At 45.8% G+C, this 25,219-nt stretch overlaps 1 protein-coding gene across 5 annotated transcripts in view; it reads left to right on the forward strand.

Moving 5' to 3' along the window:
• Nucleotides 1-25,219, forward strand: part of sema5ba (sema domain, seven thrombospondin repeats (type 1 and type 1-like), transmembrane domain (TM) and short cytoplasmic domain, (semaphorin) 5Ba) — a 173,808-nt gene that overhangs the window by 120,941 nt on the left and 27,648 nt on the right. For all 5 annotated transcript variants that reach the window (XM_076030998.1, XM_076030999.1, XM_076030996.1 and 2 more), the window contains 4 exons: nucleotides 223-508; nucleotides 11,291-11,426; nucleotides 12,376-12,583; nucleotides 13,275-13,482. In XM_076030998.1, coding sequence (XP_075887113.1) covers nucleotides 223-508; nucleotides 11,291-11,426; nucleotides 12,376-12,583; nucleotides 13,275-13,482 — 838 coding nt within the window. The remainder of the gene's footprint in view (nucleotides 1-222; nucleotides 509-11,290; nucleotides 11,427-12,375; nucleotides 12,584-13,274; nucleotides 13,483-25,219) is intronic.

Here is a 25,219-nt window from a genome sequence, read left to right on the forward strand (position 1 = left end):
CTCCTCCTCCTGCTGCTGCTCCCTCCGCTGCACCTTCATCTTCACTCTGTTGCTTGTTTGACTTGCAGGGCTTAATCCCAGGGGATCTTCAATTGCGGGGTAGGGAGGGGGTGCAACAATTTATTTTCGTGCAACAGAGTTCTTTTCGCACTCAATATAATCAGCACCGGTGCAAAAGCAATAAACTAATTTTCATGCCCGGCTCCTTCCTTCCCCCGGCAGAGCCCCACTTCATCTCGGCCTACGACATCGGCCTCTTCACCTTCTTCTTCCTGCGGGAGAACGCCGTGGAGCACGACTGCGGCAAGACAGTGTACTCGCGCGTGGCCCGCGTCTGCAAGAACGACATCGGCGGCAGGTTCCTCCTGGAGGACACGTGGACCACCTTCATGAAGGCCCGGCTCAACTGCTCGCGCTCCGGGGAGATCCCCTTCTACTACAACGAGCTGCAGAGCACCTTCTACCTGCCCGAGCAGGACCTCATCTACGGCATCTTCACCACCAACGTGTGAGTGTTCTCGAGTCACGATCCCGTCTCCCCAATCCAGGAAGTCGGTCTCGTGCAGACCTCATATACATACAGTTTGATGATGTGTTTTTTCTAAGGCTTGACACACTGCACATAATTTGTTCCTTACATATGTTTAAACTATTCATTCAGTCATTCAAACACTTAAAAGGCCTTGTTCAGACTGCCAGCCAAAATCCGATTTTTAGCCCATCCAGATTGAAACCGGATGGCTCTTTTGTAGTCTGAACAGTCACAAATCACATTAAAAAAAAAAATCAGATTTTTGCAAAACTGATTTAAACCACCTTTGGGAGGTAGCTTCAAATCGCATTTGGACAGATGCATCTCAGTGTGAACAGCTCCAAACACAGCAATGGGTTTTGGCTATCCGTGATGTCACTCTACGCGACCCAATGCGTCAGAACAGACGCTTGCTAAAAACAATGTGGACAGTCAGCCCTAAAAATCTGATTTGACAAGGAATCTGATTTGAATCAGATTCGCCTGCAGTCTGAATGCAGCCAAAATGATGCAAGAAGCTGACTTTTTGCAACCGCGCCTGTGGCTGTTCCCCATTTCATTCACCTGCTGCGGTGCATTTTGAATAGCCTTCATCATATTCAAACAGTCCACAACGCAAAACAAACTTTTTTCCTTGTAGTAGGAGGTTAGGGAAGGTTAATGAACGATGTTTTGTTTTTTCCTCTCTCAATTGCATAATTAAAACTTCACTATTGATCCTCCGTGAACAGCGATCCATTCATGCTCTTTAAATTCGGCTCATGCTTTATAGTTTATGGCGCCAATATTTGCAATTACACGCTTCCTTTAAGGGTTTAGATTGGATAATTAATCTCAATGGGTATGTATAAGAAAGTGAGTAAGTCACGAAACTGGATTTCAGACAGCAGCAAAAGGAAAGCTTAAAACCAAGATAAGGGGGTATTTTCATTTTTAGAGTTGCTTATTTGGTGAGTAAATCAAAAAATTGGGAAAGCAGTTTTAACATTTGTTAAAAAAAATGTGACTGTGAAGTGAAACAAAAGCAATAATAAAGAACGAAAAACTAAAACAAAGCGGAAGAGCAACTATGCAACAGCAGCAACAGCAATGCAGTTGTTGGCACTGTCTCTTCACAACTGGTCCAATATAAGGAACCAGTGACAACCAGGATCTGGTCTGGCATTGCACAGTAGCTGCCCACTGCTTCTAAGAAGAGGATGAGTCCAATACAGAGAAGAAATAGCACTGTGCTAAACACAATAAAGGTTGTTCACCACCTACAATAATTATAAAAAGGAGAAGAAGAAGAAATATAGCAACAACAACAAGTAGTTCATTCAGTTCATTCTTTTAGTATTTTGCACAAACCTTATGCAAGCACTAATGGTGGACTGTGGCAGTCCCAGACTTTGTTATTATTATAAAATATTATACCGCATGTAGCCCCCAACTTCAATCAGACACTGGATGAAATGTCATATCAACAGTGTTTTGTTTACAGTTGGGCTTTCACTGATGAAACAGGAGTAGATGCAACACTCAGTGCTGCCACTTCAGCGCAATCAAAGCGCCGTTGGCGATGACAGAGGCAAATGATGAAATAGAATATTGTCTGATCCGTTCGCAGCGCTGCCCTCCATCAGTTGGAGCAAAATGCGGAAGGAAAAATAGAGCAAAAAAACAACAATAGAGCCGCTGGTGAAAGGGCGGAGGAGCGAAGCTCCATAAAACCGAGCTGCAGCTGTAAATAAAGAGGCCTTTCATCGAAGGGGGGATATTACAGGGGAGTGGAGCGACTCGCTCGCACGGCAAACACTTTGGCTACTTTGCTCTTCTTGTCATCTTCTCCTGGGGGCTGCGTCACTTTGCGTCAAATCAGTAATTTTCCCCGCGTGTACCGAGAGAATCCGTGCTAGCGCTAATGGTCGCTGACGATGCTACGGGCCGATCACATGACCTCACGTTGATTGGAGCGTCACAGGTGGAGGGGGGGAGGGCACGTCGCACGGTTGACCTCATTCAAAGTGGAAACTCTCCAGCTCTGACATCACAGCTCCTTGTTGTGCTATGTATGTTCAGGGAAACAATCATGGCATTATTATAGGAAGAAATGGCGGAACATTGACATCACCCAGATCAAGATTTAAAGCCAAGAGTCCCGTGGGACCTCGGCTGTCTTCGACTGTGTTGGCCAGAACATCCCTGGAGGATTCGGCCGACACATGCTGCCGACGACGTAAACACACTCTGAAGCCGGGAAGGAGGGGAAAAGGCAGTTGACGTCATCCGACTGATTCAATCTGTTTATAAAGTTTCTTGACAGACATGATTTCATCCTGGCAGTTGTTTCCCTCCACAACAGGAAAAAGATGCAAGAAGTTTTTTGGAAACTGGCCCTTAATGATTTCACAAAGGTCTCTAAATAGCTCTCCAGGGTTCATGACAACACCCTTGACTAAGTGTTGCACTGCCCTGAGAGATCACCCTGTTTTTGTCCCACTAACCACGTGGAAGGTCAAAATCCATCACTTTTAGCAGGAGTCTCAAAGCTTTTTGCAGTAAACTGCCAACAGAGGGCTAGATATGCTGTTTCTGAGTTTTTTAGATGATTTTTAATGAGATGCTACTCCAGGAGCATATGTGATGTATGAACAAAGGGACATAAACAAATTGCTGTTAATCTAAATAGGGTAAAATAAAAGGTATATGTGTGTATCTCTCCTGATTCAAACTCGGGCACATTGAATTCTGTGAAAGAATTCCTCATTGTGTCTGCGTTCTGTCATCTGCTTTCCCCTCTCCCACCTGTTTGCGATCGATCAGCCTGAAGCCATCCACGGTTTATAGATAGAAACAGAGAGCAGCAAATTGGACGGGGGAGAGGTTAATCAATTCTAATGAGAAAAAATCAGCGAGCCCGCAACATTTTTTTTCCTCCACCGCCCTTTTTGTCTCTGCCATCATCTCCTGGCCTCTCTTGGGCGACCCTCCACCACCTCCCCTCCACATCCCAAAAAAAATGGAAAAGAAAAGAAATAAAAGGGACGCATGCCTCGTCTAGGTTGAATATGTTAATGCAATCACCACAAACACTGTCTCCATCTGTCTGGCCCAAATTGAACGGCGCTCCCAGCTGCTCCCCGGAGTTCGTGGCTGCAAAACAGAGCAGCAAGACTTGGAACGAGAGCGGCTCGCCCTGCCGCCCTCCCACCCCCTTCCCAACTACTCCCCCCGCTGCCTCCTCGCAACCCGGGCCAGGTCTCAGCACCAGCCTCCGACCTCCTCTACCCGCTCTCCTCTTCTTCCTCCTCCTCCTCCTCCTCCTCTGGCACGTCCGGCCAGGTTCTCGCCCACGTTACATTGGCCCATCCATTGTTTCTCAGGATAGGAGGGCAAGCGATCCGGAAATTAATTAGCGGGGACAAAGAGGAGGCATTGAAGGAATTGATAAATTTAAGGGCATTGAGTCAAATAGACAAAATTGGCTAAGTACAAAAAAGGAGGTAAAGATTCTGGATTCATCTTTTGAAATTTTTCCAGTGCAGTCCTATAATGATTTCATATTATAAAAAATTCAAAATATTTGTTTTTGTCCATCATTCAAGTGGAGCTGCCTTCTACACACACACACATATGTATATATATATGTATGTGTGTGTGTGTGTGTACTGTATACATTTACCCTCTATTCAAAATCCTCAGCTAAAAACTGTAAAGATAAAGTAAAGATCAAGTAAACACTTGACTGGTTGCAACACACTTTGTGACATCACGAAGGGACACCTTCCACAACGACAGCGCACGTTAGCCAACGCTTTTGCAGACCGGTGCAAGCATTAGGAATCCAAAAAAAAAAAATATGGACTCCTCTCACTCGTGAGGGGTTCACAGACGGGTTAGAAACACACGGCGCTGCTGCTGGGAAACATCGACGCGGTTCATTTGGCGCCGCGCGGGACCCTCGATCAATCCCTCGACAAACAAACCCATCGACTCTCTCGGTGCCGTCTGTTACCTTTATTGCCGGGACGAGAAAAACGAGGGAGAGGTCGAGGAAAATGACACAACTGTAGTTTCTTTGAGAGCTTCTTCCTAAGTGGAGGTTTTAGCATTCCATCTGAGTGAGTGAGGACACTTAAGACCCCCGGAGCGCAACCGAGTCTTTTAATTAACTCAGCGGCCCTTATTGGCATGAGGGGGGGGAGGGGAGGTGGAGGGACTCTACATCAGGTGCTGTGAGCGTCGGCCCAGTTCTCCTGCTGAGGCGTCTAACCTGCCATTGCTGACTAATTATGAGCCTCCTTATCTGTTCCACATGTGCCTTCAGTGACCCCTCCCCCCCCCACGCCCACACCCTCACATCTGTCTCCTTATAACATCTCATTTGAGGGGGAAGGGTCGATTATTGCATAAGTGAATTCCCGTCGTTGAGTTTAATGTTATTACTATTATCATTATTCAGTACAGACGCGAGTCACGCAGCTTTCTGAGGCGTTAATGAGGCAAAACTGCTGTGCATTTGCACATTTTTATCAACCCAAAGGATTTGCAGTTTTGTTCCCAGTTTTTTTCTTTTCACCCTCCCTCCCCAGTGTTTTATCATCGCAAATTAATTAGGCTTAATCTTTTGATCCAACAAAACAAGCCATTTGAAGGTTTCGGCACGGGCGGCGGAAGTTTATCGAGGCCAATTTCCTTTATTTATCTTCTTCTTTTTTTCTTTTTTTTTACAAGCTAAATCAAAAAGGAGAGAGAGTGCAGCGGGCTTATCAGAATTCCAGGAAGGATTTTTTATTTGGGAGGGGAAGCTTCATTTTTCTAACCTGACAAGGTGGCCAGGTTGTACAGATTGCTTCGAGTGGAAATGGAACTGGCCGTGCTGTCTGCTGCTGCTGCTGCTGCTCTTAAGTGCTGGCAGAGAATTCTGCAAAGTTTTTGAAAATACCTGTTGACCTCCTTGGCAGGAAAGAAAAAGGGCCAAGCTTTCGCGCTTTGAGATGAGAGATGATCCAACATGTTACTTTGTGAGACGCGCTTTGAGGCGGCCAGCCTGCTGCCAGGACACGCTACTGTGTGTCGCAACCTTATATTGCATGTCTCGAAACTACATATACATAAATACATAAATCCTCCTTCTAAATGAATTCACTGCCCACAAATCAGTTTATTCTTGTTCCCGTTCCTTTTTCAATACCAAGCTAGGTTTTATGAAAATGCCTCTAGACTTGAGTGTTTGTCCACCACCAAACGAGCCGACTTGAAGGCACGTCGATGGCTCAGGCCTTTCGCATCTGTTCCGACTGGCCGTGCTCGTCTGGAAAGAACGCTAGCGCAGCAACAACACCTTTGCAATTGATTTTCGTTTTCGCTCGCGTCAATCCAGGGCACGTAATCGAGTAAATATGTGCAGAGCAGCCAGGCGTGACAAGGGAACAGAGGAATGTTTCTGATTTTTCGCTTCCTCTGTCCGACCTGCGTATCGACCTGCGTGCCTCGAACGCATCGTTGAACCGGTGTTACGTTTTTGCTGTTTTCACATCTTTATTATTTTTTTTCTCCCAAAAGAGTTTTGCATGATTAATTACTCCAAAAAAAAAATGTGGAGCTCTGTTAAACAGCATATTGAGCCCTCTTGGGGACGGGATTAGTGACATCACAAAGGGCTGCCTGCTTTAGCACTCAATTACTGAAAATATGAGCAGTAACCGCGATCCTCTGGCAGCGAGCCTCTATTTTGGTCGCTGGTTCCAAAGCTGACATTTGATCCTCCCCTCGGGCCTCCCTGCGTCGAGCTCGACATTTCGCAAAACGTGCAGAATCACAGCCAACGACTGGAGTTGTAACGCGCGCTGCCGCGGCCCTGTTGTTCAGCGCAGGTGTTGCCGCTCTTTGATCGTGACTGTTTGGGGCCAAAGCTGTTTGCTTTCGCAGGCAGGTTGTTACGCAGTATAAAAGTACGGACACTCCTGGCAGCCTTTTTTCCCCCCTCTCATTTCACAGTCCCTGCAGCTCTCTAAAACTGCTGAGGTGGGCCTTTACCCCCCCCCCCCCCCCCCGCCCCCCCCCCATTTCTTTTTTTCTGCTGCGGTGCAGCTTTTCACCAAGGTTGAAATATTGTCCTTTATCACATGAAATCAGGTTATGTCGCATGAGCTGAGACCCCGAGCATGCTCAAAAGTAGTTAACGTAGTAGTTCACATTTTGTACTTGAGTAAAAGTAAGGACACTGGGGGAAAAAAAATACTGTGGTAAAAGTGAAAGCACTGATTCACCTCGACCGTGGTGCCGTTGTTGCAGCACATTGGTTGATAATTCTGCAAAATGAAGTCTGGACTGAGCTGAGCAGAGGTCAGAGGTCTCATGAGCATGAGCATCTATCTCATTTTTTACAGCTTTGCTACTTTCAAAACTATAGTTTTTTTCTTTTTCAACTGAAATACAACCAAACTGTAGTTAGTACCAATGAAACTTTATTGGATGTTTACACTGTTTTTTATTTTTTTTTATTTTAACAATAACCAATGTTATTTTCAACAGTTTTATTTTTTTCTGCACTGAAAACGTACTAAACACGAAAGTCTCTAAAATACGATCATATGTATTCATACATCATAAATTGGAATTTGTGTCTTTTATAGACAAAAGTAAAGCATGTTTTTCCAATGTAAGAAGTCGAAAGTCCAGAAGGTAGTATAAGTAAAAAGTCATTAGAAAAATAAATACACAAGTACAGATACATAAAAAATCCTCTCAAGTATTTTTGCTTCCCACCTCCGTAGCACAATGAAAATAATTGTTGATGCAGCAGAACAAATTTTATCAGTCGGCTGGAGGGAGAAGCAACAAGGACCTCTGTTTAAAAGTACGTAGCGGCGGCTTCGCCAGCATCCAGCCTAAGAAAAAGAAGGAGATAAAGTTATCCAAGCAAGATACAAATCAGCCCCTGGTGTTTACCAGACAAATTCCCCTCGGCTGGTGCTGATCTGTACTGATTGTGGCTTGCAGGGAGCCAAAGAGTCAGGCCGGGTGAGAAATTCATTACCTTCGTAACAACTCAGGCCGAGCTACACCTTCGCTCGCCCGAGCTGCAAAACTGTTCTGGCGTGTGGAAAGAGGCTCTGCGGGGCACCGGGCTTGGCAGGCAGCGCTAGAAACAGGAATTCCAGCACTTTTGCTTGGAATTTATTTCCTGCGTCCACCTTATTCTCTCATTCGATTGTTCCAAGGAACAGAATCGGCAACAAGGGACCGCCGAGAAAACTCACTGCTCATCTGTTAGGGTTATAGGTCCCGAAATACACCTATTTTCTGTTCACTATTTTTCATCCCACAGCTATGGATGTTAAAGATCTCTGGAAAAACAAAATATTCAGCCCTCTGTTTACGTTCCTCCTGCTGAAAAAAAAAAAAAAACATGCATTAATGTTAAAATTAATGATTTGTGCGAAATGCATTTAGCAGCCAGATGGTCTTCGGGAGTGAGCCAACACCTGGCTCAGGTTGTTGTCACCAACCTGGGGGCGGCGTCAGTGCCCTTTGTGACATCACTGCCTGCCCCGGAAGCATTTAGCATTCGTTGGGGAGTTTGGAGAGATGATAGAGACGCATTGTTTGAAAACATTGGTGAACTGAATTGAATTTGCATAATGTCTGGCCTTTAGATTAGTGCTATTATTTACACTGCACACATAAAGAGGCAGCACTTGGTCTGCCCTGGTTTAACTTCATCTGCGGCAGCAGCAAGGAAAACACAGATCGCTGCACAGTATTTGGGGGGAAAGGGGAGAATTAACTAATGGGTGGAGGTTCAGGCAGAACAAGACAGGAAATAAAGGTTTTTTGTTTTTTTTCCAGCCGACAACATGCGTTGGGACAAGGCAGCCGGGACGAGATGATTATCATGGTGGCGCGGGGAGTTGTGGAGCAGTCACAGCAGGCGGCGCGGCAGATGTCAAACAGCTTTTTTCCGATCCCCTTTCCGGAGCTTTCCGGCCGACTCCAAACATATTGGCCGCATCCATTAGCCGCGTGCTCTCCTGGCGCTCCCTACCTCCCCCCGTAAATGTGGCACCGTGGATCCGCAGCGGTCCGAAACCCGTGGTCGGGGCTTTCTGCGGTGCAGTTTGGCTGGAGCGGGAGAACCACCCACGTGGCCGCAGCCAGACGTCCCTTAAATCCAAACCGTGATTCAGGATTTCGCACAGATCGCAGATCATTGGCCTGTGGTTTTCCTGCTGCTGAGCGTTGTTTCCTCCCGGTTTACCGCAGCGTTCCCACTTTGCACTGGTCTGGCCAGTTTCCCCCTTTTTTTTAATGCCGCCATTTAAAAACACACAGAGAGGAGGAAAAAAGTTCCTTTTAGCCAGGTCCAGAGGCTTTTCTCTTCATCAGGCTGCAAGTAGGTCAGTAAGACACCTGTTTAACCCACATCCACTCTCAGCCAAAAGCTCTTCTTTTTTTCTTTTCTTTTTTTTTACCTTTTCGTTCGACCCAATAAACTGCACTTTTTAATAATAGTAAAAAGATCAAACAATACTATGCTGATTTTTTTTTTGAAGAAAATAGATAGAAATATCTATCTATCTATCTCTCCCTTTCTCTATACATATACATATAGAACAAGATTCAACTTACTGCTGACATCGTCTCGAGGACGCATGCGTTTGTTTGTTTTAATGAATAAAAAGAAAAAAAACAAAGAGAAGTTTGACATTTTGGTTCCACATTGTTTGGAATTGCCGAGAGGCTGAGTGAATCAGCGATATCGCTTCTCCAGGCATCTCCTCCAGGCACAGGTCGACGGGTAAAAGATAGCGAGATATTCTTTCATAAAAGCCGCCTTGAAACAATCCCCAAGCAGCGATCCGGAAAACCAATTTCTAAGTGAGGCGTGCTGCAGTAAATAACGTGGAATGTCAACGCAATATGAATGGCTGTGGAATGTAAGAGAATTAAGGGTTCCGAGTTATGCAAAATTCACTATACCAGTATGAACAATAACAAGTGTCTCTATTGTGTGTCATTTATCACTCTGAATGAGGACTGAGAACTGAGGAGAGACCTTCTTTCCACCTTACCTTTAGTTTCCAGAAAGTTTGTTCTAAATAGCCAAAGTCTGAAAACCGGACCTTAGTGATATCACAAGGGGCTCCGATATACGCTCTGGTGAGTAAGACCACCCCTAGCAAAGTACTGGCAACACCACTGGCACCTCCGCTTTGAAAAAATGTGTCAGTCAAAACTTTAGCAGAAAGGCTAAAGGGTTTTTTCGAGTGCAGCACGGCCGCTCCACTAGTTCAGAATAAAAAAGTGAAGATCTGAGCGGAGCGACGTTCCGGGAATTTATCAATTTAATTTCGTTGCGCTCTCCATGATAGCGCAATTACAATAAAAAATGTCTCATGCCTCAGCACGGGGGCCTTTCAACAGTGAGAAATCAAAGCTTCACTAAGCTGCCCCCCTTTACTAATTGCTAAAAACAAACAGCGGCTCACAGCACTCCGTCTTTCCTCAACTGCCTGTCTGGTCGGCCTCGGTCTACCTCGGTCTACCCGCTAACTGACGGTTGAGCAGCTTCCAACGAGACAAAGCGAGGCGGCAGGCTGTCAGCTGCGCAGCAGAAAGTAAAAAAAAAAATCTAAAAAAGGAAAAAAGAAGGAGAAGAAGAAGAGGAAGGGGGTGCCAGCAGGAGCTGGCGCTTTGGAAACTCATTACCCCGCAAGCGCATTATGTCTGAAACGCGTCATCGTAATAACTTGACTCGCGCTGCCAGTTTGGCCGCGGCTCCACTTTCATAGGCCGCACCTTTGTGTGTTTGTGCGCGCTCGCTCCAGTCTGTGTGTGTTTTTGCGCGTAATCTGCACAACTGCCTCCTCTGTGTCCTCTGATTAATACTGTGCCCATTCACTGGGAGCTGCAGATAACGTAGCTTAGCCTCCAGCACGCCAGATACGCCGCACTTATTGTTTATTGCAGGTACAAATAACGGGGGCCCCTCCATCGAGAGGACGGGACACGCAGCACAATCGCTTTATTCCGTAGCCGCCGCAACATTTATGCAGTGTCAGGGGGCAGTAACTACTTACACGTAACGCCGGAATTAAATTACAAAGTAAAGATAAGTCGAATCAGTTACATTACTGAAAAAAATGTGTAATTAAATTACAATTACTTGTGGAATTTTTACAAAGTAGGATTTCACAGTAGACAGTTGTATTTTCAATGGGGTTCATTGAGTGCTAAATGAAATGTTAAGTGGTTGGTTTAGCGGGAATATCTTTGCAAAAATGTGATTGATTTTGCTGATTTAAAAAAAATAGTAGGTTGCTGCACTGATATGTATTTCATGGTGATCTCACAGTAAAAGGAGGTACTAGTTTGACCTTTAAACTTATCTTATTCTGTTGTTGTTGTTGTTGTTGTTTGGAGCACTGCTGGAAGCTTTACACTGTCGGGTCTAAAACAGTATTACATTATAACAGTACAGCATTTATCTAAAAGTAAGAAAAGTCATCAAAATGTAATCAAACGTAAGAAGTTACATGACTTTGATAAAGCAGTTGAAATAGTTACACTACTATTACATTTTACGTTACATTTTTTACGATAGGGTAACTTGTAACTGCAACTAATTACATTTGCAAAGTAATCTTCCCAACTCTGCTTTCATGGCCCGCCTGCCGCCTGCTGTGAACATTGCCGTCGGAAACGACGTCTCCACTTGGATTATTCTGATTTTATCGCCTCACTCTCTCCCACTTCCGTCCCTCTCTGAAGGAACAGCATCGCCGCTTCGGCCGTGTGCGCCTTCAACCTGAGCGCCATCACCCGGGCCTTCAACGGGCCCTTCCGCTCCCAGGAGAACCCTCGCTCCACCTGGCTGCCCACGCCCAACCCCATCCACGGCTTCCAGGTGGGTGAAGCCGAGTCCACTACGACGTTCAAAGCGTGTAATGACGCGGTTTTTATGATGATGGCAACAGTCTTCGGTGTTTTATGAGCAAAAAAAAAAAAAACATGTTCTGGGTTAGTCATGGGCTGCAGATTCTAATGGGTTCACGGTCAATTGTCGTGGGTTTACAACACTGAAATGGCGACTCTTAAAATGCATACAATGCGAGTGCTAAACGTAATAGTTGGATTTGTGATCAACATATATACATATTTTGTATGTAATATATATACAACTATATCAAAAATACGTATACTCTTGATACTTGGAAACACAATGTTGCAATAACAATAATAGCACAACAATCATAATAGTAGTTCCTCATCATGAACTACTACTGCACTCGCAGCTAATGCTGCAATGGGAGCTTGAAAGAAAATATCTGTCGATACAGTGGATACAATATAAATCCAATTTAAAAAAAAAAAAACTTACCCCCTGGTGTAAAGAGAAACCTGCCACCATAGGATAAAGTTAAACGTCTGTGTAGTCATCTTCCAAGTGAGCAAACAATGGACAGCGTTCGTAGCAGAGCGCATTGAGACACGCTGGGATGCTAGAATGCAATCACAAAGCACTGGAATCTTCAGGTTGCTCACAGAATTATGCAAAATCCTGAGGGACAATCGTTGATGAGCTTAATTTGAAACACTGCAGCGAAAATGTGCAAATAAAAGCTATCAACTATCGAGTCAACGGGACGGCAGATATCCTTGAAAGTGAAAACCATCTTCTCCTCATTCCGAGTCCTCGAGGGGGAGCGGGCGCTGTAATACACAGCTGAGCTCTCCAAGATAAACAAAGCTCCGCGAAAGCTGTGACCTCACCGTTAACACTTCTCTGCTGTCTCCACTTCAATCGCTGCCGATTCGATACGTCACCTCCCCACCACCTCCTCTCCTCTCTCCAGTGCGGCACCATCAATGACGGCGGCCCCAATGACGGGCTGACGGAGCGCAGCCTGCAGGACGCCCAGCGGCTCTACCTGATGAACGACGTGGTGCAGCCGGAGTCCGTCGACCCGCTGGTCATGCAGGACGACGTGCGTTTCTCCAACCTGGTGGTGGACATCGTCCAGGGCATGGACACCCTCTACCACGTCATCTACATCAGCACAGGTGTGCCACCGAGAGGGTTGCTGATTGTGTTTTATCTGTTTGTTTCTTTGTTTGATTTGCTCAGCTCACATCTAATGCTGCTTTTGTTTCTACTACTACTAGATCATTATTACTATTAAATGTCTCTACTATTATACTACTACTACTACTACCATACTATACTATATACAATATTATACCATAGTATAATATAGTATCATAGTTGTATGGTGTAGTATATAGTATAATATACTATATACTATACCACCGTTTCTCAACTGGTGGGTCGTGACCCACTTTTTGGTCCCGGAGCTGTTTTGATTGGGTTGCGGATTTGTGGGCAGTTCCCCCCTCATTTTATTTGGATATAAGGATTTTTAAAATGGATATATTTATAGAGAAAATGTTTGGAATTTATTTTGCACAATACGCAATACAATTCAATAATTTCAATAATTTATTTACTACACAAGATAGAAAGTCGGCTAGCGTTTTTGTTTTTGTGGAATAAATTGGGTTGTGACCTCATGATAAGGAAAAAAAAAAATGTCCGTCTCCACCAGTTGAGAGCCACTGTACTGTAAAATACAACTATGATATTATACTAAACTTTCCTATACAACTATACTATACTACTATTACTATCATATGACTTCTATCTACTACTAAAACATTTCTTAAAAAAAAAAAAAAATCTTTCTCGTCCAATCAGAATACGGCACCATCCTGAAGGCGCTGGCCACGCCCAATAAGAACCTGCAGGGTTGTTACCTGGAGGAGTTGGAGCTCTTCCCGACGGGTGTGCGGGAGCCGATCCTGAGTTTGCAGATCCTGCACAGCGACAGGTCGCTCTTCGTGGGTCTGAACAACCGCGTGCTGAAGATCCCGCTGGAGAGGTGCTCCACCTACAAGACCGAGGCGTAAGTCTGCAACTTGCGTTAATTTTTTAGTTAAGAACGTTTTTTCTAACCTTCGTCGGAGCATTGATTGTATATGAAGATGAACGGAGCTTCCAGTTTCGAAAAGGAGCTCAACCCAAAAAAACTTGCATTCTATTGTTTGGCCAGCAGGGGCCGCCCGAAATGGTTGCAAAAGGGCTAAAAATGACTGCCTGTCAAAGGATCATTCAATTCACACCTTTACAAATGTTTATTTTACTTTGTTTTTATTTTTCCGTTACAAAAAAAACACACATTGAATTGGCCCAAATGTCCCCGAACACTTCCATGTATGGAATCGTCCGGTTTTAAGGGAAACCGGAAACTCAACATGACTCGTGAAAATCGTGAAACCAACCTCTAAGCCTCAAAACGAGTGAGTAACGTCACAATGTCACCCATCTATCAAGTCTGTCTGACACTGATGACACAAGTGCATAAAGGTTATTTGTGGCACTTTACTCCTTGTTCAACGCTGCCCCTAGTGGCAGGACACTGCTACTCCTCAGTAGAAAGCTTTTCGCCAGACCGGCTCTAATGAGGTCTCTTGATTGTGGTCCAAAAATATTCCCGGTTTAAAGTAAAGAGCCACAGAAGGAGGGAGCGCTGGGACTGTGCGCCGTTCGTGTGCATACTGAATTGTTCATTTCATGTGTTTCGGAGGCAGATCTGGTTGAACCTGCTTAGCCCCCTATTGAGGGTAATTATCCCTCCTCAAATAAGATTAATATCTGAAAGAACTTGGATATAACCATGGAATTCCTCGCGGAGCCAGACAAATAATTGGGGCCTCGTCTGCCCACTAAAGGAAATTAATTTGTTCGTCTTACCAAAAAGAATGGAGCTCCGCATAATGAAGTCAGAGCACCGTTCTGCTTTCTTTCTCGTTTTCTTTTTTTTAATCAAAGGGGGGAAATAATAATAATAACTGTGCATGCTTTTGGTGGAGTCACATTGTTCAGATGGAGCCTCATCCACGCCTACGTGGCATATTTTGCAAATACGCCTCCTTCTATGCATTCTTTTGTTCGCTACAACCAGAAAGATTCTTTCCACTGTGAAATGTTAATAGATGCTTTAATGTTTGCATGTAAACAGGCAGAAAAATGTTTCCTTCTTGTTATTGTTGTCGTGGGTCTTCTACAACAACAGCTATATTAGATATAATATATATTTTATAGATGTATATATTTAGATATAAAGCAGACAGAACCAAAACATCCATGGTCTCCAACCCGTCTGCCCACCTCTGGCATCAACAAGGCGTTTTCCTCCACGCAACTGCAACCAAGAAATAGTTTAGATGTGAAAATCCCAGTCGAACACAAGTTTGCGAAGCGGACAACCATGGCTCATTCGCCATTTGTCTTTATAAGCAATGATGTCTGATTAGCAACATGCTCTTACTCTTGGTGATTATAGCGCCACCTCTTGGTTTGGCATACTTCTGGGTTTGGCTGGCAGCCTGCATTTGTATTAGCATTTGGATGTGATTATAATTTGGAATGAAAGAAATGTCTTTTGGAAATACCAACGTGCACATGGACAAAGTTTTAGATGCACGGGGTGAGATCTCGGGCTCTGCCATCTCCAGCCTCCCTCTTATTTTTTGCTGGAAAAAAAAAATAAAATAAAATAAATCTCCAGCTCCAGGGTGAGCAAGCGAGGAAAAATCTCCCTGGCTGTCAGTCTAACCTTCTGTATCTCATCAGTGCTCTCAATCAGGAACCTCGACCCCGCCAAGTCAGCTTGGTTTTAGCATACAAATGCCTGCATGCTTTCACCTCAGTGTGTGTGTGTGTGTGTGGAGAGAGGGAACCCTGATGATTTGTGTGTGGGCTGGTACTCAAACAAGTCTCATACTGTAGGTGCATCTGGCCTGATGAGTCAGCTCGCTATTTCCGGGAAGCTTCACACACACACACAGAGAGAGAGAGAGAGAGAGAGAGAGAGAGAGAGAGAGAGAGAGAGAGAGAGAGAGAGAGAGAGAGAGAGAGAGAGAGAGAGAGAGAGAGAGAGAGAGAGAGAGAGAGAGAGAGAGAGAGAGAGAGAGAGAGAGAGAGAGAGAGAGAGAGAGAGAGAGAGAGAGAGAGAGAGAGAGAGAGAGAGCCAGGTCGAGGAAAAAATGCATTTTATAAGCTGCATTTGAAACTCGCACTGAAAAAAGACTATCAGACAGGAGGAACCAGCCTAGCGAGATGCTTTAATCTTACTTAAGACACGGCTGGGTGAGAAAATGAAGGGTGCGCAGGAGAAAGAGGGATTGTGGGTAAGCTAGTTAACCTGTAATCCACTCTCTCTTTTTCCCCCCCCCGTATGCTCCTGCAGCTGACTCATTCTTTCAGATGCACAGCAGCTACAACAAAACTAGCACGAGCTGCGGGACAGAGGTTATCCTGTCCGTCAGCGCGGCACCTCAGTCGGTCTGGAAGGACTCAAGCAAACAGGGAAACAGCAGTTTAACAATAAGGGCTTTAGGGCAGAAGAGAGGCCAGGTCGTTGAGGGCTTCACAATATGGCCTGTAATTTATATACCTGGAGCTGACAGGATTTATCAGAGCAAACATTCATGGCAGTTCGCCTGCTGCGGCTCTTACATTATGTCCATTTCCAGACTTTATTTATCATCAGTTGTTTTATTTCCTCCTGGACTCTCCAGCGAGGCAGCCTCACACTAAAAGAGAATAACTCGAGCAGACAGGCACTTTAAATAAAAGATCTGTCTAACTGTCTAAATTCACCCAGATATATTAAAAGAGGCCCGGTTATGAAAAATTGACTTTTTCAACTTTTTTTTCTTTTAAACGCGCACGAGACGTAACCGCATGAGAGCTAGTAGCTAATTCCCCCCTGCTAGTTAGCGCTCGCAGCGAGTGGCTGGCCAATCAAAAGGGAGTGGGCTGTTCCAATGCAGAGCCATGGAACAGCGGTTGAGATCAGTTTTCCATTGAGCGCCATAGACGACAGCATGTTTAGCCCTCTGTTTACAGCCGTCGAAAAAAGAAGATCTGGGTTTTGGCTAAAACTCACACTTTGTTGGATGTTTGGAAAGCAACAAAAACAAAGTGTAGTCAATAATGTAGGGAATCAGGTTTGTGTGTCATAAGTTCCCAGAAATATTTTCATGCACAGGTTGTTATTTCATCAAAATAATCATCAAATAGATATCAAAAATAAGACTAGCACACTAAGTAGCAGCTGTCTGTTTGTTAGAAGGCCAGCGGACTATTGCGCAGAGCACGCAGTGCCGAGGACATGTTGTCGCACAGCTTGACTAAATGTTTGCCTGAAACATAACAGCCGCAGTGTCTCACTTTTATTTATTCTTTTTTTTTTTTTTTTGAACCGTCTGAAGCAAATTGTACATTTTACAACCAGAATCCTCTCGGAAAAGAAACGTTTGACTTCATCGCCAGGGCACCGCCGAGCTCTGGTTCTGCTCTCCCTGCGTTCCCCTTTGCAGCTGTTTAAACTTCTTCTTCTTCTTGTGTGCGTGCGTGCGTGCGTACACGCGTGTGTCTGTGCAGCACGGAAACGACACACCTGCCGCGCCATCTCTTTGTCTGAACACACACTTTGCCTTTGTAGCCTTGGCTGAATGAGTCTTTCTTTCCCCCCCTTCGTCTCGTCTCGTCTGCGTTGTGTGTGGCCAACCTATTCACACACACACACACACACGTGCACGCGCACAAAACCATACATCCATTCACACACTGATAACAGATGAATGTACTCGGGCGGCCGTGCGTTCGCTGACGGCGGAGGCTCGTCTGCAGCCACACATGCTGCCTTTCACGGCTGGGCACGCACACGTGCACACACACACACACACACACACTCAATTATGGAACGTTGAAGAAGAAGAAGAAGAAGAAGAAGAAGAAGAAGAAGAAGAAGAAGAAGAATGGCAGCATTTACGGCCCTGCTGATTGGAGACAGAGAGGCTGAAAGTGATTTATGGACGAGTCTCCTCTTAGTCTCTCTTTATTAAAATATCCAGCTGGGGGGAAATATATAGGATGCATCTTTGCATCCGCGCATGTTTTTAATTGGTCGAGGATGACGGCAAAATGCTGAGCGCAGCACTTTTGCACACGCCAAGCTTTGAACAGGCTGCCAGCGATTAACATCAACTGTGCGGGTGCTTCCAATGTGAAGGATCCCTCAGTTATTGATCGGTATCGGCACCGCTGGCCAGTCAGAACAACATCATCTTCTTCTTTTGCTCCTTTTTCTTTCTCCTGTCACCGGGGGGGAAACCTTGCCAGCAGATTTGTGGCCATTCGGCGGCGCCTGCAGCCCTCGCCTTTTTTTTTTTTTTTCTAGATGATGCCCTCGTGTTTGTCCTCACTTTTGCAGTAATTATATTTGACCCGTCCAATTGGCACCTTCGGGAGCAACCAGCATGTCTTTGTCCTCCGCTCCGCACTCATCCATCTAGCGCTCCCTGGCCGGGGATTTATTCCGGCCGCCGCCGCGCCACGCTAGCTTCGCCGCTGCATCCATCATCGATTTCCCTTTCTTTTCCTTTTTCTTTTTGTTTGCCCTCTTCACTGATAAAATAAAGCTGTTCACCCTGCCAAAAAGAGGCTCTCTGTTCGACTCTCGGCGCAGCATGCCAAAAAAACCCCACTGAAATCTGTAAGTGCGCCACTTATCTCCTCTGGATTGGTCTGCTCTGGCTTTTGAAACTTGGTTATACTTTGTAACGACACTTTTTTTTTTTCTACGATGAGTCGCTACAGTTTTTTTCATCAAAGGAAGGAGCGCGGAAGGAGGATGAAGAAGTAAAATATAGAATGTATACACAGTATATGGAAGTACAGAATAACTATATGAAGGAGGCGAAGTAGAAAAATGCCCCCTGAGGCAGCTCCTCCTCCCAGCAGCCGGGGCAGCGTCTTAAGTTTTATCGCCGGAGTTACAGTTTTCCGTTTCCGCTTCGTTAAATTTCGCACGTGCCATCACGCGCCTGCCAAACAGCCAATTTAGAGGTTTTTACACCTCGCCCAAGTGAGGACGCTCCTGGAAGTAAGTGGGAGCAATTCAGCTGCTTCTTGCCGTCACGGAGAGGTGGCGATTAGGGGTGATTGCACCCAGGCAAACACCTCGTGGGGCGGAAGGAAAATGCGTATTTGCTCGGGATATATATATATAAATATACACATATATGTAAGCATTCACTGAGAGTTGCAGTTGTTTTGTTGTCACTTGCTGTTCAACACACTTTTGTGGAAAAACATGAGGGTTTCTAGCTATTTGCTATTACATTTACAATTTAAAATGTTTATTCAAACAAAAATTACGCTTCCCTGTGTTGCGCACGTTTAATCTTGGAATTCAGTGGAATTGAAAAGAGTGACGGCTCGTCTTTTTTTGGAGGGTTTTTTTAGGACACCGTTTTTTTTTTTCTTATTAGCTCGACCGGCTTCTTTTTTTTTCTCCCCTTGAAAAACTGACACATGACGTTGGCAAGTGTCACTGGGAATGAGGCGCCGCATCCATCTTCTTTACCCAAGACGCGCACATTTCTCTCTGTCTGCTGTGGCAGCAACTCCCCCCCCGCTTCACCTATAGTTTCGGGCAAATTGCCTGAAAATCTGCATGATTATAGCTTTCAACTTTGGGATGACTCACGAGTCCCGTCTTTGTTGTCTGCAGCGCAAAGGCGTCTGTGCCGCTGCATGCGGCTTGACCTTTAAAATTCCAAGTTATGCAAAGACGGAAAAACCTCCAAACTGCAGGACATTGTCTCCATATGTGGCGCGCAGAGATTAATGCCGCTGTGCCGACATCTGGCCGACTCCGAGTCAGATGTAGCGTGAGGGTTGGTGTTGAGGTGTGCAGCCCCGATGGCCGGAGGAGAAATCTGATGACTTGACACGGCAGATGCAAGTTTTTCCTTGGAGCTGTCAAAAAAAGGAGCCAATACAAAAATGTCAAAAGAGGATCTTCAAAGAGATTCCTTGGGAGGTTACTGGCTGGCCAGTCGAGCCGGTTAGCGACAGCTCGAAGCTTCCAGTGTTTAACTAAACGGCTGCCAGCAGCAAGTCGGGATCAAAACACGTCCATTGAGAAAAGCCCTCAGTCCCATTCTTTGTTCCTCTTTATAACGTGGAAATGCCGCTATACCGCAGCGCCCCCCGTGCTAATCTCTTTAGCAGCAGCTTGGGCGTGTTGTTTTTCTCCTCTGTTGCCTCTTCATCTTCTTTTGTGGAAGTTTTTTTTTTTTTTTTTTTGTGGCCGGCTTGCAGTAGTAGCTCCCTGCCTTTGTCACGGCTGAGAGAGAAAGAGAGAATGATCAGTCACGCGACACGAGGTTCTGGCTGAAAGTCGCTCGGAGATTTGACAGCTCGGCGATCCGGCTGCGTTGCGAGTTCGGCGGAAAGTGCCGCCACAGCGGTGGCGCCATGTCCCCGGGCTACCCCCCCACAATGACTGAAGTTTTGATTTGTTTACGCTGGTGGCCATCTGATGAACTGCAGACTTGACCAGGGTGTAACTCAGCCTTTAAAATAAACAATTAACCAATAATGTGGATACTGGACTTCCAGTATGGTGGTGCGGCCATGTTTTACTAGTGGCTACTCGCGGTACTGCAACCAAAATCCTTTGTTGCCGAAAAAGCTTTTTTTTTTTTTTTTTTCCCCATAGACGAGGATAACAATAGACGCAATGCAAAAATATACCTGAAACACAGTTCACAACCATTCTGTCACTGTGTATTTCTAAGTCATGGACTGTAAATCTATATATAACAACTTTCCCATCGTACTTGCTGTGTCTCGGATCGTTCTGATTGGCCGATACGTTCTGAGGCATCACATGAGTGGCAGAGGCATGATGGGAAGTGACACGACTGCGCTATGGGCTGCAAGTCACCAGAAAGCCAAAAAACTTTTTGGGCTGGGTGAGCACACGAGCAACAACCAGCCCGCCATCTCCACCTCCCCTGCCCGCCCGAGTGTAATCGAGGAAGTGCTGGTAGGAAATAGACGGATGGGTAAATGGATGGATTAGCCACGTTTGCATGGCCAGAAGAGTTTCCGTGTGTCCGAGAGTGACACCGCGGCAGCGACAGCAGAAGTGGCTCTGGAGCCGCGACCCGCTGATGTGGATGCCCTTGACTGTCTCCACGTGAGGAAGGTTTGTCTCCAGACAGACTAATTTGCAGCCCGCTGCTCGATGCCGGTCTCCTGCTCTCTTCCTCTGGTACCCGCTGCTGCTGCTGCTGCTGCAGCCGTCGCCGCCGCCGATGCTGCAGCCGTGTGACCAATCAGGAGAGCCCTTCAGCAGCCAATGGAGCGAGACAGGGAGAGTGATGGCCCCTCGGGCGCTGCCAGACATATTCATTGCTGCTTCATAATGCTGTTACTTTTATTACGGGCTTTGTTCTGGCTGCACTTCCGCGCAATCTTTCCGACCTTCCCGACTCCTTTTTCTCCGGCTCCGCCATATATGTCTGCACCTTTCTCTCTCTCTCTCTCTCTCTCTCTCTCTCTATCAGCCCCCGGTTTTAACGGCCGCCCCCCACCGGCCTCCCTCCCTCTCGCCCCCCCGACACTGACAGCGTCAACAACTCTGATCCTCTTTTTGGCCAAGATGGGCAGCCATGAAAAATCACCTCGTTGTAAAAACAAAAGGCAGCGAGGATAATTAATGTTTTATTGGGCCTGGATCATTTTCCGAGTCGTGCCAAACAAAGGGATAAATTGCAGGGTGAATGTTTTCATTTCGGCTGAGGCTAATTGGCACTTTTAAGTGGCTGCTGTTGACTTTTTACGTGCGCGGGGAGCGCAAATTCAACACACAGAAGCGAGATTGACGAAGCTCCTGCGTAGGATTTGTTTGCTTGTTTGTTTCCCTGAGGATTGTAATCACGGTTTATACGATTTTTTTTTAAGACGATTTCAGTTACTTAATCAAGCTTTGTGTATATCCCCGTCATCCAATGATTGACTGCATCTTAAATCCATCAGCATCTCAAAAACATCATCGCTGAAAACTATATTTTCATGTTTTGTTTTGTTTTTTGTGGCCGTGTTCTGAGTAATTAGGGCTATTTTCAGATCTCCATGTTTAATTCAGAAGTCAAACAGAATGGTGTCAAATAACTTTGAAAATCATTTCTCAAATCAAGTTCCCGATAAACAACAGCCTGCTGTTTATCGGGAACCTGTTTGCTTTTGTTCATAATAAGTGGAACAATAAATGAATTGCAAAGCCACCAATGCTGGCAGGGCCTTTTTTTCATAGTATGGGACCTTTTACCACAGAAGAGGCTTCAGGCCACTGTGAAGGAACCGTATTCACAGGATGAGTCTGTGTTTTGTTTGGGTTTACATTAAAACTCCGGCCAAACCTTTATCTGTCTCTCTTGTTTCAAGGAGTGTTTAGTCAACTTACTTGGTTCTCTCACAGTCAAATAAATTAGTTATTTTCCTTGTTTACTCCTCCACTCCTCCTCTGAATGGACGACAATTCTACAAGAAAGGCAGCGGGTCTGTTTTTTTTGTGTGTTTTTGGCAAACGGCCACCCATCTTTTCTTTCCTTGTTTCTTTTTTTCACCCTCAACGGGCCAGGCACCTCTTGAGCCGGGCCTCCAACTGGGCCTAATTGGCTGCATTAGCGCTGAGAGCTAGCGGAGCTCTGTCTGTGTTTGATTTATGGCGAGCAGCCTCTCTGATTGGCTGACACATCACACCGCAGCAGGTGGAACAGCCCCGGGGATGGTCAGCGCTTCCATGGAGGCATTCTGAAGAGCGCCAGCCAGTGGTGGGCTCTCAGCATGACGTCACCTTCTTAAGGAGATGGAGAGCCGTGAATATGGCTGGATTTCCAGCTCCACGGGATGTGTTACAAAGAGGCCACAGACGACGCAGAGAACGCTTCAGAATCGGAGGAAACGCGATCGGTTTTTTAACAGCTTGACATTTCCTTTCAGTGGCTCCGCAGCAGCACTACTGAGAGGATGTACTGGGCTGGCCAATCCGAAACGTATGTCAAAGCCAGTTGGGAGTAGAACAGAAATATCTTTTTCTTTAGAGACATTTTTGGCTCTATACATATATAAAGAAAATATTGTCCAGGTCCGATAAAAACCTGCACACACTGCATTATCCTCATCGCGGCTTCCCTTGTTTCCAAGCCTCCTGTCAACTGTTTGTTTGTTTGTTTGTTTGTTTGTTTTATTCAAACAGCCATTGAATTCTTAATATAATGCATATTTTACAGATTGAATTGTCACCACTGAATTTGTTTCTTCAAAGTCTCAATAAGTTTTATCTTTCCACTGGAATGTTGAAAATTCCGTTTAACGTCTAAGGTCAGATTAAAACTTATGAGGTACAGATTCAACATGCTTGTCGCTGGTTACAGAGCGAGTGATTGCCCAGTGAGCAGACGATTCTAGGTTGTGTCATCAATGTCAGCCAATCACATTACACACACACGCATCAAGAAGGCCGCAGGTTCAATTGCCAGGCTTGGGGCCTGTGATAGATATGCATGAGACTGATTGGCTTCTCAAGTAGCTTCTTCTCGTCTCTTACTCAAATTGACTATACTCATGTGTCTATTTTTAAGGTTATCCATTAGGTGGCAGTACCTGGTACCATGGTTGTGTTTTAATACCAACTCGGCCAGTTTTCTAAGCGAGCTGAAAATGTGACATCAACAGATTGCGGGGACTCTGATTGGACAGGAAGGGACGACACAGGGTGACTCATGAGAGCGACTCTAAGAAAAGCCCATTAAAAAAAAAAAAAAGAAACCTGGCAACAGCGACCGTGCTGTTGTCATGTCACTGTGTCCTCTGTGACATGGATGTGGAAACGGCAAACTGCCCGCTCTGTCAGGCCTCCGCGCTGGCGGGTCGCTCACAGGCACCAGCAGTGTTGAGAGAAGATTAAAAAAAAAAAAAAAAAGTGATGACGGTAATGTGGTACCGTAATAAGACAGCCGGTACCGGCTCCAGCACTCGCTCCACGGAAACGGATGGTTCCGTTGCACTCAGGCAAAGCTCGTCGGCTCGCAGCCAGCGATGCACCAAGGTGTGTTCTCTGAGTCAGACCCCCCCTGCCCCACCCCCAACCACCGCCACCGCCACCCAAGGCAGCCTTTTGTGTGCGCGCCTGAGTGAGTAATTCCCATCCATAATTTATCAGGTCAAGTTATCATATGCACAATTATGTGCCAACGGCCCGCCATTAAAAGCGAAGCGAGGCGTTGTTTATGTCCGTTTGTTGGAGGGCCGGCAATAAAAGGAGACGCTGCTTTTTACGGCGTTTGCAAACGATTTAAAACGCCATTTAAGCCCCCACGCCGAGAGAACCGCCGCTGACTTATCGTCCAGGGCTGATTTTTTTTATTTATTTTTTTTCTTTCGCTGGAGTGTTTACGCAGTTTGTTTAGCTTTTACCGGGGGGCCTTTGTTGCCGTGTTGGCGGAGAGCGGCACCGGGCGCGCACGCTGCGGATTTAAATATCAGCCTTGCAAAATTTGCCAAAAACAACGTCCTTACACGGGGCGCCGCACCTATAATAAACTGTTCCACTGGTACCCGAAAAATAGGATATTTGTGGAACGCGCGCACACAACACATTGCTGTGTATGTTCCGAAGATCCGAGCTGCCACTTCGGAGGAAACTTCTATTCCCACCTCAGAGAGCCGCTTCAGCCCCGCTGTCTCTAATTGACTTTAAGAGCAGCCATGTTTTTTAAGGAGTGGGGGCGGAGAAAAAAAACGTAGCCGCCGAGCCGTTGTGCACGGCAGCTGAAAGGTCGGCACGGGAGACAAACGACTTGCTACAGCCTCTTTCCTCCCCCTGGAGGTAAATTCTCATTTATTTAATGTCCCCTGTTGAAAGAAATGATTGTGGATATTACTCTGAAGCTCCGAGAGGCCAAACCTCTTCCGTGGACCAGTTCCTCATCTCATATTAGCGGGAATGCGGCACATAAGCCTGCGACCGCTCGTTCCCTCCGGCCATAACACTGTGGAACTGAAAACAGGTGCCTCAGTTTTCCAACCTGTGGTTCTTTTGAGCATCTAGGAGATCCTCGGCTGTTGTATGTGAGCAAAGGACACTCGCAAGCCCAGACTGGGAGACTTACCTGCTGCTCGTCTGAGGGAGATTTCCGAAGCCGACTTGAAGAATTCGCAGCTGGCATTGTGTCTCTGTGTTGCCGAGGAGGACGGGATTGAGGCCATCGCTCCGTTCAGCCCAGTTTTTCCACAACAAACCTATTTCGGTGAATCTAGTTGTGTCGTCCTCGTGACTGCTGCCTCAGCCGCCCCCGCCGCCCGAGTTCCGATGAATCTCAACAAAAGCCAAAGCCTCCCGAAAGATAAAAACCTCTCAAAGGCTCATCGGCTTTTTCCATTTTTGCTCGCCGGTGTGTCACAGCGCTTGAGACTTCATTTCATGGGTTTGTTTGGCTAATAGTGCAGATTTCAGACAAAACTGCTGAAATCTGTGCTGTGTTATGCAAATGTCCACCTCGCCCGTGTCCTCTAGCAATAATGAGTCTCTATCCTGCCAGTGAACCCCCCTCCCCCAAAAGTGAGACGCACAAATCCTTGACTTCTTCTTCATGCTCCACTTTTGCAAAAATGCCAAAGTTCTCGAAGTGCCTGTGAACAAAGCATTAATTTTAACACGGCAGCTGTAAACAGAGGGCCAAATATGCTTTTTCCTGGAGATCTAATTAGTCATG

The sequence above is a fragment of the Nelusetta ayraudi genome, unplaced genomic scaffold, assembly GCF_046127955.1.
Source record: "Nelusetta ayraudi isolate G7.1 ecotype Tasmania unplaced genomic scaffold, CSIRO-AGI_Nayr_v1 ptg000031l, whole genome shotgun sequence".
In the NCBI taxonomy this organism is placed as follows: Eukaryota; Metazoa; Chordata; class Actinopteri; order Tetraodontiformes; family Monacanthidae; genus Nelusetta; species Nelusetta ayraudi.